This window comes from Pongo pygmaeus, chromosome 15 (assembly GCF_028885625.2).
Source record: "Pongo pygmaeus isolate AG05252 chromosome 15, NHGRI_mPonPyg2-v2.0_pri, whole genome shotgun sequence".
NCBI classification, from domain to species: domain Eukaryota; kingdom Metazoa; phylum Chordata; class Mammalia; order Primates; family Hominidae; genus Pongo; species Pongo pygmaeus.
Window position 1 is genome coordinate 63,293,311 of NC_072388.2, and position 15,192 is coordinate 63,308,502.

The 15,192-nt window shown below is 39.6% G+C and overlaps 1 protein-coding gene across 1 annotated transcript; it reads left to right on the forward strand.

Annotated features, from left to right (window-relative positions):
- The first annotated feature begins 1,510 nt into the window (after nucleotides 1-1,510).
- Nucleotides 1,511-10,466, forward strand: AKAP5 (A-kinase anchoring protein 5). Its single transcript, XM_054449853.2, has 2 exons — nucleotides 1,511-1,657; nucleotides 4,130-10,466. Exon 2 carries the CDS (start codon nucleotides 4,392-4,394, stop codon nucleotides 5,673-5,675), a length of 1,284 nt encoding a protein of 427 aa, XP_054305828.1. The 5' UTR covers nucleotides 1,511-1,657; nucleotides 4,130-4,391; the 3' UTR covers nucleotides 5,676-10,466.
- Nucleotides 10,467-15,192: the final 4,726 nt, after the last annotated feature.

Consider the following 15,192-nt stretch of genomic DNA (forward strand, 5'->3'; position numbering starts at 1 on the left):
GCAACAAGCAGCGCTAGCAACCCATAGAGAGATACGAAGACCATTTCGATAGACGTTTGCTGAGTGAACAAGGCTGACTGAATTTTTTTTTTTTTTTTATTGAGGCAGGGTCTCACTTTGTTGCCCAGGCTGGCGTGCAGTGGTGCAATAGTGGCTCACAGCAGCCTTGACCTTCTGGGCCCAAGTGATCCTCCCTTCTCAGCCTCCTGAGCTCCTGAGTAACTGGGACCATACGTGCACCACCATGCCCAGTTAATTTTTTAAATTTTTTTTGTCTCCCTATGTTGCCCAGGCTGGTCTCAAACTCTTGGACTCAAGCCATCCTCCTGCCTTGGCCTCCCAAAGTGCTGGGATTACAGGTGTGAGCCACTGCGCCCAGCCCTGAATTCTTAATTACAACTAAACTAGATGCTTATGGATTTTCCTGTTTTACACCTCTTGCCTCTTTTATCTGTAATTTTAAGATCTTGACAGCTTATATTTGGCTTTGCTTTTGTGTCCCAAGAGTTCTTTCCTTGATAAGCCTCTGTGGAAACTACAGAATCTTACAAATATAAAACATTTCCGGAAAAACATAAAAAATGGACACCTGACATTTACACTCCCTAAAAGCGTGATCCTGTTGAAGAAAGGAGATGAACGCAGCTGCTTTTCAGTAGTTCTTCACTTCACCTTACCAGGTTCTTCATCTGGATGCTATGCTGTGGGGGCCAGAGGAGGAGGCTGGGATTGTGATAGATCCTACTAGATTTTACAGCTGGAGCTCCCAGGAATGCCCTCATAGGGAATGTCCTGAAGGGAATCATGGGTAACTTGTAAGCTACCTCAACTTATTTTTGGAACTATGTAAGGTATAAGATGGATGGAGCTGGGTTCCTGTGCCTTTCTCACCTTGTCCGCATAGAGATGCAGCTGCTCCTGCAGGCCAAAGTTCTGCACGAATCACCTCCACCTGCTTTCCACTGGGAGACAAAGGTTTGAGAGCCTGTTTGGCGATGAACCACGATGATCTCCTTACACTCAAGCCACTCCTGAGGAAGTAGGGTTTCTTTCTGTTTCCATTTATATATGTAATTTTCGCTTCAAACAAACATTGACCTCGCTATTCTATGCAGTTTTGAATCCTGCTTTTAAAATGCGATGTCTGCCTTGTCTTTAAATATTCTGAGGGGGAGGAGAGGAGATGTGTAATGGGACTGTCTATAATTTGAAACCGGACCTCACTATTTAGCGTCTCAGAAAACGCGGGGTTCCATTGCCCTGGTCCCCCCCGCCTTCCCCCCCGAACCTTCCGGCTGGCTCTCTCGCGGTCCCCGCCTCGGCGCTGATGTGGTCTGGCAGTGGAGATTGGCGCCCGGGCGGAGCACGATGGGCTTCCCCGCGGCAGGCAGGCAGGCTGCTTCTGCAGGTGGGTCCCGGCGCCCGCGCCGCCCCGCGCCTCCCGCTGTCGCCCCGCCCCTGCCCGCCCGCTCCGCTCGCATTGGCGCTGCCAGCTGTCTGTCCCCGCGCGGTGGGGAGGGGGCGCACCCGGCGGCGGGCTCCGCAGAGGGCGCCTTGCTCCGGGTGCGACCGCGGCTCCCTGGAGGCCTGGGCGCCGGGCCCCGCGAGCGCGGCGCCACCTCGGGATTAGTGTTGGCCAAGGACCCCGACGCCCTACGTGAGTAAAGGCAGGGCGGGGAGCCTGCGGGGGAGGAGGGTCGGGGGCAATGTCCGGTCCGCGGACCACAGAGTGGGCAAGAGGTGCCCACTGGACACGGGGGATCCGAGCCCCCTGAGGTGCTGGGAGTAAGAACGCGGGAGGTCGCTTGTCCGCAGGAATCCGCGGCCATGGCGCGACCCTCATCGGGTCTGCCCACCTATCCCCTTCGCCTTACAGCTTGTCTTAGAAGCATGGGTTGCCGGTGGCTTTTTTCCTTCTTTATCCCTCTTTGAGAAATGTGATTTTGGGTTTCTGGCCATTACATTATAATTCTGCAGACAGCTTGAAGCTGGGTTATCTGTTCCACGCCCCCGGCATTTTCCTTTTTGAGTACTTTATCCTGCGCTCTGTCTCCTGCCATAAGGGGCGTCAAGCCAGAATTCGAGATTCCTTCCTCCAGGAGGAAGCTTCGTGGTCCATATCTGGTGCTGGGAAAGATGCATTGCTTTCCTCGGGTAGTGGCTGCTCTTTGCTGCTCAACGGAAAAAGGAAAGGGGGTGTTTTCTGTGACATGAGACTTGCAATTCCCTCAGGAAATAAGCACAGGGACTTTAAGATTTCCTGAGGCAATAAAGCTATCCTTGCTGGTTAAGAGCGAATCATTTGCAGTCTGACATTCTGCAAAGTTTTATTGTCTACAGACTGCATTATTTTCCCTCTTCAGTTAAGTTTCTGTTTGGGTATTCGTTTTATTTCTAGTATGTGAGATGCATTCAAGTGAGCTTCTCAAACGATTGTCTTTGCGCAATCCAGGTTAGTTTCCAATGATAGACTCCTAAACATCTCATTTCAATATTTCTATTATGTGGTAATACAGCCTCTGCTTAACAAAAATGCTCAGGTGCTGAAAACTCACAAGAGGTGAGAAGATTTAAACAGTTATCAGCTGAGGTTCTAGTGCTCACTGAAACATTATAAATGTGAGGAGAAACACTGTCAAATGTTCATATTTTAGTTCCGTCATTGTTCTAGAATGACTTTATCTTTCTGTTAGAGGCATACAGTATGAAACACCCAACCTGAGATAATATTTACTTAGATCATAAACTGATTTTCAGGGTTCCAGTTCCTTCTACAGTTCATAAAATTATGGGTTACCCAAATGAAACTTCAGTGAAGGATTTACATAAAAACAATATAAAGAATGAGTCCCTTTGCTTATTTTAGGGCATCCACCCACTAAAATTCATAGGATCTTGTTAGATAATCACCTCCCATTTCCATTTTTTGGTGCCATCATACCATTCTGAGGATTAAATTTTCAATACACCTTTATATTATCTAACAGTTTGCCAATTGCAGTTTGCCAACTTATTTTTGGCTTTTAAATTAGTTCCTGAACCAAAAAAATAAAATATAAAGAATTTCAAAAGCTTGGTTTTCAAATAACAAGAACTCAGTCTACTCTTGGTTCAATTATGAGTTGATAAGTGCCTTATGGTTAAATGACAATCAATTTTAAAATTATTTTACTAATGAAATACTGCAGATTAGTATCCCCAAACAATTCATTTCCTGACAAAACTCTTAAAGCCCAGTTTCAGAACATAAGCTTTAAGCAACAAGCAATCTTGTGTTTAATCTGAGCTCTGTTACAGCTCTGCCGTAATCTCAGCCAAATTGCTTCATCTGTACATGGTGATACCACCATCTTTGTAATATTGTGGTGAAGATTAGAGCTATTACTACTCTTACTGACCTCCAACTATGTGCAGATTATGGTGGAAACATGTGATACAGCAGATACAGTACTTAAATGAAAATGTCAAAATTATACAACTAATTTAAGAGTGGGAAATGACAGTAATGCTAAATTTTCCTAAGAATATGTATGAAAAGTAGCACTTCCTTGATGGAACATACATTTTTAGAACAGAAACCTTATGTTATAATGGTAAAACTAGGGAGTCAAAGTCTCTAGTTCTAACTCTGGCTATGACCTTATCTAGCTGCATGGCTTTTGACAAGACAACTGCTCCCCTTTGGAGTTCAGTTTTGTCATCTGGCTGGATTTGAGTAATCTCAATCTCTAAAGTCCTTTGAAGCTTTAAAATTATTTATTGAGTGTGATAAAGATTACATTAGCTTGCTTTTCATCCTGCACTTCATTTTTTGTTCTTGTTGTTTGCTTAACTTGCACTTTAGAGTCATAAGCAATTCACACAGACAACACAACTAAAGAACTGATAATATCAGACTTGCAGGGTAATCCAAAATGAAGTTTCAACAAGGAGGATAAAACAAAATAGAATCACACTGAACTCTTTAATATGGCCAAAGTAAACCCCAATGTTTATTCTCCAGTCATTTCATTAAGTTATTATATGGAAAATATGCCTGGTAGAATCTTATACATTCAGCTGAAATAGTCTCCATAGAAAATAATAGGCTCATTGTGAAATAAAATACCACTTTCTTTTCTCTCATCAGGTTGATCTTTAAATAAAGCAAAAATTTATCCAAAAAAGGGCTTTCATCAAGAAATTACAGTGAGAAATTACAAGCCATAGAGAAACTGGGCATTTCTATACTACAGAACCACCTAAAACAACTGTATGGAGTAAGATGAAAGGTATGAATATGCCTAGAAGAAATTTTACCTAGTGTGACATTTTTGCCCATCTTTTTGTCACAAAAGGCTGCTAAGGAAGAGAGAATATAGTTTTCTAGAGAATAAGAGTGCAGTGTAAAAATGGAAACCACAGTTTCAGAAATTCATGTAGAAAACAAGGATGAGAAGAGATCAGCAGAAGGTAGTCCTGGGGCTGAAAGGCAGAAGGAAAAGGCATCCATGCTTTGCTTCAAGAGAAGAAAGAAAGCAGCCAAAGCACTGAAGCCCAAAGCTGGCTCTGAAGCTGCTGATGTAGCAAGGAAGTGTCCGCAAGAAGCAGGAGCTTCTGATCAGCCAGAGCCCCAACGGGGGGCCTGGGCCTCACTCAAACATCTTGTAACACGCAGGAAAAGGTCAGAGTCTTCAAAGCAGCAAAAGCCATTGGAGGCTGAAATGCAACCTGCAATAAACGCTGAGGATGCTGATCTTTCTAAGAAAAAGGCAAAATCTAGACTTAAGATTCCCTGCATAAAATTCCCAAGAGGGCCAAAAAGGGGTAATCATTCCAAAATTATAGAAGACTCAGACTGCAGCATCAAAGTCCAGGAAGAAGCTGAAATTTTGGATATACAAACACAGACCCCATTGAATGATCAGGCAACAAAGGCTAAGTCAACCCAGGATCTAAGTGAAGGCATCTCACGGAAAGATGGTGATGAGGTCTGTGAATCAAATGTGAGCAATAGCATAACTTCTGGAGAGAAAGTGATTTCAGTAGAACTTGGATTAGATAATGGGCATTCTGCTATTCCAACGGGAACTCTAATCCTTGAAGAAATTGAAACGATCAAGGAAAAACAAGATGTTCAACCCCAGCAAGCAAGCCCACTTGAAACTTCAGAAACAGACCATCAGCAACCAGTACTTTCTGATGTTCCTCCTTTACCTGCAATCCCAGATCAACAAATTGTGGAAGAAGCCAGTAACAGTATCCTAGAAAGTGCACCAAATGGAAAAGACTATGAAAGTAGAGAGATTGTAGCTGAAGAAACTAAGCCAAAAGATACTGAATTGAGCCAAGAATCAGATTTTAAAGAAAATGGGATCACTGAAGAGAAATCCAAATCAGAAGAAAGCAAAAGAATGGAGCCAATTGCTATTATTATTACAGACACTGAAATCAGTGAATTTGATGTTAAGAAATCTAAAAATGTCCCTAAGCAATTCTTAATTTCAACTGAAAATGAGCAAGTAGGGGTTTTTGCTAATGATAATGGTTTTGAGGATAGAACTTCAGAACAATATGAAACACTCTTAATTGAAACAGCCTCTTCTCTCGTCAAGAATGCTATTCAGTTGTCAATAGAACAGCTGGTTAATGAAATGGCCTCTGATGATAATAAAATAAACAATCTTCTACAGTGACTTACTCTCCAGAGTCGTGGCAGAAAAAACAAGCTTAATGAAGAATTCTTTTATACATTTGTGGCATTTCTTACTCAGTAACAAATGAGAGATTTATCATCTCTAGAACTTAAAAGGTACAATTCCAGTGCAGAAAAGTGCTAAAGATTAAGTCAAGTTTATAAAACTCTACCACTGAAATGCAGTCACTTCTGGATTGGAGGAAGTCAGCACAGATTGCAGTGTAAAGTGACATAACATACAGGGAGTTGCTAAAACGGCATATGGAGACTGGAGTGCTTTGGGGGAGGAAGATGTATTTATTGAGCACTTACGCCATAAGCTTTTTAATGACCTCTGATATAACAAAGTCTGGTTTCCTTTTGATAATTCAGCTCTGTGTATAGGCTAACATCACACTGAGTTTTTAAAAACTTATTTTTTACAGTGCACATATATGTTGTTTAAAATGGTGAATAAGGTGAGCTACTTTTGTGAATGTGATTTGTAATTGTTACATTCCTAAGCAGTAGGCTTAACTCAAAAAATACATTGCGTTTTCCCAATTTCAGCAGATAGTGTGCAGAATATGCATATTGAAATTAAACGTGAGAGGTTTTCTAGTCTTAAGTCACTTATAAGCGCTATTTGGCCAGGCGCGGTGGTTCACGCCTATAATCCCAGCACTTTGGGAGGCCAAGGCGGGTGGATCAGCTAAGGTCAGGAGTTCGAGACCAGCCTGGCCAATGTGGTGGAACCCCATCTCTACTGAAAATACAAAAATTAGCCGGGCGTGGTGGTGCACGCCTGTAATCCCAGCTACTTGGGAGGCTGAGGCAGGAGAATTGCTTGAGCCCGAGAGGTGGAGGTTGCAGGGAGCCAAGATTGCACCACTACACTCCAGTCTGGGCAACAGAGCGAGACTCCGTCTCAAAAAAAAAAAAAGGAGAACCATTCACAAATCCTTCAATCAGGCAAATTGTTACTGAGTGCAAAAGTGTAGAAACAGGGAGTGGGTTTTTCCCCCGCTCTTCTTTCTGCCTCAACAGATCTGTATATATCCATTTCTGCATGGATTTATCTGTGAAAAGTTAAAAAATGAAACAGCAAAAACAAAACAAGGGGAATATTATTCTTCATCCAGGAGAAGGGAAAATTCCCAAGTAAATTATCACAAATAATATAGGATTCATCTTGCAGAATTACTTCTTTAAGAGCCATATTCATCAACTTCTCTCCAAAGAGGGGAGAGTAGATTCAAAGCCAGCCTGGTAGTAATGGTCCTGGAAAATCCTAATAATCTAGTGCAAATATTTATTCTCGGCCAATAATGAGCCATGAATGTGGGTGAATAGAAAGTGAAAAGTTCTTGCTAAAGCACATTATAATTTAAATGTCAGTATTCCTTCATGTCTGTGTGTTGAGAGACCAGTAAAAAGCATTTTACATGAATACTGAAAGTTAACTTTTTCATCACTATTTTCTTTTTTTTTTTTTTTTTTTTTGAGACGGAGTCTCACTCTGCCGCCCAGGCTGGAGTGCAGTGGTGCGATCTCGGCTCACTGCAAGCTCCACCTCCCGGGTTCACACCATTCTTCTGCCTCAGCCTCTCAAGTAGCTGGGACTACAGGCGCCCACTACAAGGCTCGGCTAATTTTTTGTATTTTTAGTAGAGATGGGGTTTCACCGTGTTAGCCAGGATGGTCTTGATCTCCTGACCTCGTGATCCTCCCGCCTTGGCCTCCTAAAGTGCTGGAATTACAGGCTTAAGCCACCGCGCCCGGCCTTCATCACTATTTTCAATCCAGATATACTTTACAAAAACGAGAAGGGCTTATTTGCATTTTTATTTACATATTGAAAGGGAAGCATCTGATCTCATCAATGATTGCCATAATTTTTGAACAAGTAATCCTATTTCAATCTTTCCTTGTGTGAAATGGCCATAATACCACAATGCACTTCCCTACCTCACAGGTTAGGATTCAAAGTGTGTATTCCCCCATTGTGTAAATTGAGTGATTGTGTTACTACTTGAAACAGATGAAGTAATAAAGATGAAGTATGAGATGTAAGGTATTTGTTCAAGAGCTCCACTTGGAGGAAATAATGCATATTAGATTATTTTAAGTGATCTGGGTGAATTCTTGCATTGTGTATGGATTGCATATAGAAAGTATTTGCTACTTTGTCCTACAAAATCATCTTCATTTCTTTCTGTAAATACATATTGAGACCTCTAACAAAAGAAACTAATCTGACTTTGAAATTGAACCAAATCATGGATATTATTAGCAAGATTCTTTGCTGAAGTGCAAAAATATTTCCCCCAGATTTTCCTACCTTCACGCTTATAATCTGGGGAGGAGGGTGGAAATCCTTAGCAAGATGAAAAGTGTAATTCAAAACACATGACCCAAGAAGTCAATTTCTTTTAATTGTACAACTTTTAAACATTAAAAAAAAAAAAAAGACGAGTCATCTTCTCTGAAAACACTCTTTAACTCACTATATGTGGTGCTAATGGACTTGGACAGCTACCAGCTATCATATTTAAAAGTGAACAATTTTAAAAACCTGACTAAGGTTGGTGCATTTTACACTGTATTGAAGAATCCTGCCCTCATTTACTGCAAGGATGCCTCCAAGCCAATACACTTGCATTGTAAATGTTTAGTAATCTCAAGAACAAGCAAAAAGTGTAGTACTTACCAGTTATTATAAATATTTTGGGGGATTTTAAAAAAAAACAGATAAATGGTAAATATGTGTAATGAATTTTTTGGTTAAGAAAGTAAAATTTTATCTAATACTAAGTTTTTACTTTTTTCACTGGTTTGATATATATTTTTGGTTAGAATGTACTCATTGTTTTTATGATGAGATGTATATTTTACTTGCATTCATTCTTAAGTGGTTTCTGTTTTTCTATTGAGAATATCTGTTGAAATAAGTAAGATTTCAGTTAGAAAAAGGAATTCAGAAATTAACTGGTCTCAATCTGCTACATGGCCAAATCCTATTACAGTGAATTCTAAGGTGATTCAAATTGTTTTATTGTTATAGAAATATGCAGAAATCAGATGGCTTCAAAGTCATAAAATATTTTTCTTGTAATAGTATTTAAGCAATTCGACCTTATATGCAAACATTAAGTGAATATAAATAGGTTCTGGCTCAATTCATGTCCATTTAACGACATTAAAATAATATTAGGAACACCACATGAATTTTCGTTTACATTTGCTGTGGTATAAATTCTGCTTTTAATGAATGTTTATTTATTTATTAGCCAAAATTCAGTTTCTCTTTGAACCCAGAATTTTGCAAGGCTGGGGGTTGGGGAGGGGGATTATTGGCTACTTGTTAACTTTTTCAGCATATTGTCATTCCTCTTTTAAGACTCAAATATTATTCACTTTGCTTCTTACAACCCAGAGAATGTGAAAATTCTCCTCTATTTTATGTAGCACTATTCACTTAACATTTTTTCAAAGCACTTTATAGGATATAAAAATAGTACCTGGTAACATTTAAGTAAAGGCAGCAGAAAACAAAAGAACTTTCAAACAGAAATTATGTTCCCTGCCACCTCCTTCACCTCAAAGAATAATAAGCATGTGGCACAAATGGAGTTGTTCAGAAAAGCTGTCTGCATAATTTTCCTTCAAGGTAATGTATTTGACAGCATGAAGTTTGTGATGATCTTACTTGGTCTACTACTTAGCGGAGTCTTAGAATCTCCTTTATTTACTTCTGAGAGATTGTTATTTCACCAGTGTATGTGAACAGACTTGCTAAAGGCATTAAAGATATGGATCATGGAGGCACCAAATTTGGCTTCTGTATGCAATCCAGCATTAACTTCATCCATAAATTTCTAACTTCAAGTTGCCTTATTTTTTATAGTTAAGAATGTTTTTAGAGGTTTACAACAGAATTTTAAAAATAATTGTTAGGCTTTAGAATCCCACTGTTTGAAAAGATCCTTTTAATGTCAACTTTATTGAAATATGTAGTCTACTTTCTAATTTCATCTGATACTCAATATAGCAGGGTTTGATTTTTCTGCCTGCCATTTGTGCATTTAAAAAAAATCCTCACTTAAGATTTAGAGTTCTTTAGGTTCAAATTCCTATGATGTTTTATTGGGTAACATGAACTCTCTTACACATAATTCAAAATTTCAATCCATGGTATATTTTATGGTACATTTTTGAAAAGAAAATTTGTAATGCTCCTTAGTTACAAAAATTAGAAGGAAGCTACATAAAACTCAGGTGTCCTAATTAAATTCAATTTAATTCAACACACGTATTAGGCATAACTCATACCTAACACTATTTGATAAGGGGGACAGGCTCCCTGCCATCCAAGAGTTCAACCTAGGGAGCAGTGACAACAGAAACCGGGTAGGGTTAAGGCAAAGAAGCCATGGATAATGCTGCAACATGAGTGGCACAGAGGGGAGTATACAGAGAGAGCAATTAATTTTGGTGTGGGGAAGGTGGTGATATGAATACAGCAGCAGTTTGAAAGTGTTCCGTTTTTAAATAAACAGTATGCTTATTTTGATTTGTGACTAGGTGTAGAAAAAAGCCTGCATAGTGTTACATATTTATAGTAGTTCTTTGTAAAAATGTTAAGTGGATGAGCTATTATGAAAGTAAAAGTTTCATTTTTTTCTCATTAAAATTAGTATTAAATTACTGTGGATCAGATGATAATATTAAATAATACTCTGTAGAAAAAAGGTTTCAAGTTTAATTTATGTACTGATTATTAATACAGAATAAATGTTATATTGACTCATGTTTATTCAGATCTTTTAAAAGAACTGTGGGCAAACTATGTTCATTTCCTATAACTATAAAGATCACATTGATGGAACTACTGAGTTCGCACTACCAAAAGTTCTACTCTGCTAATTGGGAATTGGACAGAGATTTTACAACAACACTCCTAAAACAGTCCTTCAGCAAGAGAAATATAAACACCTACAATGTTGAACTAATTCAGCCAAAAGGGCAGTTCTGAATTTGATGACATTTGTGAATTTGACAAAAGCACACTGTTTTCATCTCTTGATATACTCATTATTTTCTGCATTAACCTATGAATTGTTAATAATCTTTATGATTTTTCAAATGACTAATCAATGTGAAAATGCTAGAATTATTCAGATGGTACGTACTAAAGGTGGGTGTTTAAAAAGTTCTGTGTTTACTAAGGCACTGATTTCATTTTGGTAATGTTAACACTCTATCTTTTCGTAACCACAGCCCAATGATAACAATCAGGCTCTAGGAAGGACTGTACTTTCCAAATCTTGGGACCAGTTTAAAACTTGATAGTACCTTAAAAGTCCTAAAACAAATCTGGCTTCAAAGCAAAATGTCTTCTTAATGTACAAACAAACACTGTAATAGCGTAGCTAATATTTCACATTTTGCAGGATTTTTAAAAGTTTTATGGCCGGACGCGGTGGCTCACACCTGTAATCCCAGCACTTTGGGAGGCCGAGGCGGGCGGATCACAAGGTCAGGAGATCCAGACCATCCTGGCTAACATGGTGAAACCCCGTCTCTACTAAAAATACAAAAAATCAGCTGGGCATGGTGGCGGGCACCTGTAGTCCCAGCTACTGGGGAGGCTGAGGCAGGAGAATGGCGTGAACCCGGGAGGCGGAGCTTGCAGTGAGCCGAGATCATGCCACGGCACTCCAGCCTGGGCGACAAAGCGAGACTGTGTCTCAAAAAAAAAAGTTTTATTAAATCTCTTCTTGGTTTAAAAAAAAAAAAAAAAAGAAGATACACTACACTTCACTGAAGTTGTCCTCACAGGCAATTCTGCCAATCCCTTTTTAGACCTACCTTTAATGCTGATGTCTGGAGTCCCCAACCCTTTTGTGAATACCTACTTTTCTTTCTTTCTTCCTTCCTGAAAGCTTAAGCTTACTGAGGGTTAAGTTCCCGAGCTTAGGAAAGAGAGTATGCGTGTTTGTGCACTACACATTCACAGAAAATCCTCTGCAAAACTAGGTGTGGGCACAATGAGCAGTGAAGGGAAACCTAGGTGAGGAGAGGATGGTGGGGCGCCAAGTCTGGGAAACTCCCAGCCTTAAAATTGTCTCCGTAAACTCCAGCCTATCATAACAATGGGAGCAGTGTCCAGCAGTTTCAGGACATTAGCAAGACTAGGTGCACTTTCCCCACCACTTGCTTTGTGGTGAAACTCAAAAAGAACTTTTGGCCTTGATCTGACAGTGCTACTATGGGAGAAGGATTATACACTTTTCACAGCAGTACTTGTGGTCTTAGGACCCAGGCCTTCCATTTCTGCACTCCTGGGAGATAGGGAGCACAAGGTGACACCAAAGCAGATGCAGTCATTTCTACACTTGTACTCAAACCTTTTATTCCCAAATCCCTACTCTGACAGGTCACAGAAGGTCTGCTCAGTATGGCTACAAGTGGGTTTCTGTACAACATCTGTGATGAAATCACCATCACAATGCAGCTTCAGGCATGCATGTGCTGCTAATCAAATATACATAAATTACAACGCAAACGTTCCATATGGAATGGCCATTTGCAGCATAAGAACTTTAGAATATCACTTCTGTTTAAACAGGTCTTCCAAAACTAGAGTATTTCTGTTTTCGTTTTTGTTTTTTTTTTTGAGACGAAGTCTCGTTCTGTTGGCCAGGCTGGAGTGCAGTGGAGTGATCTCGGCTCACTGCAACCTCCACATCCCAGGTTCAAGCTATTCTCTTGCCTCAGCCTGCCAAGTAGCTGAGATTACAGGCGCCCGCCAATATGCCCGGCTAATTTTTTTCTCTTTTTAGGAGAGACAGGGTTTCACCATGTTGGCCAGACTGGTCTCAAACACCTGACCTTGTGATTCGCTCGCTTCAGCCTCCCAAAGTGCTGGGATTACAGGCGTGAGCCACCGCGCCCAGCTCAAAACTAGAGTATTTCTATCCTCCTGACAGAATGACTAAGTTAGAACTGCCTTGTACTCTATATGGCTGAGATGCAGAAAATGCCAAAACAATTGGTCACGACTCAATTCAGGTAAAAAAAAGTCAACCTCAGTTTTTGATCTTTTATCCAAATGTACCCTAAATAGATTTATCAGTAATTGTCCTGATTTCAGGGTGAATTTGTTTAGAATTCTTTAAAAAACCCTCAGTATCTGGCTGTTGTGTTTTTCCTGAAGGATTAAAAGTGAATAATGATAATCATTAGGATTCATCAAACTCTAAGACTTATATTTTTCTGAGTGGTATGAATCTTTTTCTCAGTAAGGTATAATTTACATACAGCAAAATCCACCCTTTTAATACAAGTTCTATCAATTTTGACCAAGACATTAGTTGTGTCACCTAGGGGTAATTTTAAATCTTATTCTGATTTCTATACCACTTGTATATCTTAGTTTAATCCTGACTATATCAGTGAAAACTGCTACTTGCTGCAGAAGTTCAAAATAAGGGCTTCTTAAACCCAATGTTTAAACCAGGATAAGGAAAGGCAAGGCTGTCATGCACAGCTGTGCCACTGGCACAGCACAACTCTGGGAGAAGCCTTCATTCAATTGAGGCACCCCCTAGCACTGTGTTGTGCATTGTCTGCATGGCCATCATGGTGGCTCTGAGCGTAGCCACCAGTTTGAGAGAGCAGCAAAACTGTGGTATGTTAATAGGAAAATAGGAGATATTTAAGATTTTAAAAAAAGGACTCTTCCCTTTATATGTCTTTCCTCATAGACTTTAAAATATTGTGATAGAGGGGACAGAAACCACTGAGCTCACACCACCAGACAGCACACATGTGAAAAAAGAGCAATGTTGGGAAATGAGAAGTGGTCAGCTAGGAATACTGTTGAGATTCACTCCCCTCGAATCTTTGATCTGCATTTTAAAACCTCTTCCCTTGCCTTTGCAAATGTGTTTTCACCTTCAAAAAGTAATAGGTGTGACTTCACTTTCTACAGAACCACTCCAGGTTCTTCAGGTTTTCCTCCCTATATGGTAGTTACCATAAATGCCAGTTCAAAAAAATTTTTTTTAATTACCTGCATATGGTTTGGACTAAGTTTCACATGGCTTCCACTAGAGAAGAAACGTGGCAGTGCTAAATGCACAAGATCCCATTCCTCAAAGGCCTGCTGGATGCACACAAATCTGACACGGAACCTCCTGAAACTTGTTAATAACACAGACCAGACAAGAGATGACGACCACAGTGGGTGAGAGCCATCTTCTCCAGCCTCCCTCCTGGCACAAGCCTCTCCTGTTTCCAGGACAGTGGGGACACACCAGTTGTACAGAGAATCTCTCTTGGAGGACTGTCATTCCTTCAGACGTTTGACATGAAAGGACACCATGGTGTTCCAGTAGCTTAACACTTTATTATTTTGATACAATATCACCAAATTGTTTCAATGAAAAACGTTTCAAACTTTTATAAACAGTGGAAGAGAATGTATCTGAGGGAGAGTGGGCTCATTTTCCAAGTTGGCTTATCAGCTGTAAAATAAACTTAGGAGAAGCAACTGGTGATTAGGTACAAAGTCCTAGGATGATGAGAATATTGTAATCAGAAATGAAGGGGGAGGCAGGCTGTATTCACTTAGTATTGGAAGGTGAGAAGAGTTGAAGGTAAGAAAACTCTTAACTTATTCAGAATGGAATGGGTTGGAAAGTATGAGAGAAGAAAGTCAGTTGCTGAACCACAGTTGGAAAAGAAAGTAAATTTCAGTAGTAACATACTGGCCTACCTCACAGATTGTGGATGTACAAAAAATGAACAAAAGGCAAGAAAGAAGCAAGGGAGCGTATTTACTCAAATGTCCTTCAATCTATGTCTTGACCAGGCAGAACACCAAAAACTGAGTGTGATGCCTGATTAAAAGAGCCCAAATTCCAAGGCCTCACAGTTAATGACTTGGAAAAATCTTCAGAAATGCTCAATGTATCACAATAATGTGATATTTTAAAAAGTTATCTGCTGAGATATGTACATGTAAATCAGAGGCATCTTGATTAAAGAGGGATGTCAAGATATTGCAGTACCTTATGAAATTTTAAGAAAATTCTCATTAGTCTTGACTCTATAAAGCATGATCTAAAAGTAGCTAAGCCCTAAATAATATTTACTATTAATAGTAATGCTGAATTCAAGTATAATAAACATTTTTTTAAAGGTACACTGGTGCCACCTTTTGGCCAGATTAAAAGTTTACAGAAATTATAACCTACAATCTCAATTTCATGAAGAGACCTCTTTGGGGAGACAATTACTTAGTTCAAACATTATATGAATAGATTCAAAACTGTCTTGCTGATTAATACATCTCTGATTTTTAATAATCACATTTTTTCCTTTTATTTTTAATAATCACATTTTCATCTTTTAAAAGCTGGGATCAAGGATAATACAAATAGAATTTAATTCTGAACACATCTCATACTCCAATACTTGATCTAAACATGACTAGAATAGAAATCCCCCAAACTGGGCTTCTTTGTATT

Excerpts from the sequence above, each read along its gene's own strand:
- AKAP5 (XM_054449853.2), top strand. The coding sequence starts at position 4,392 with ATGGAAACCACAGTTTCAGAAATTCATGTAGAAAACAAGGATGAGAAG.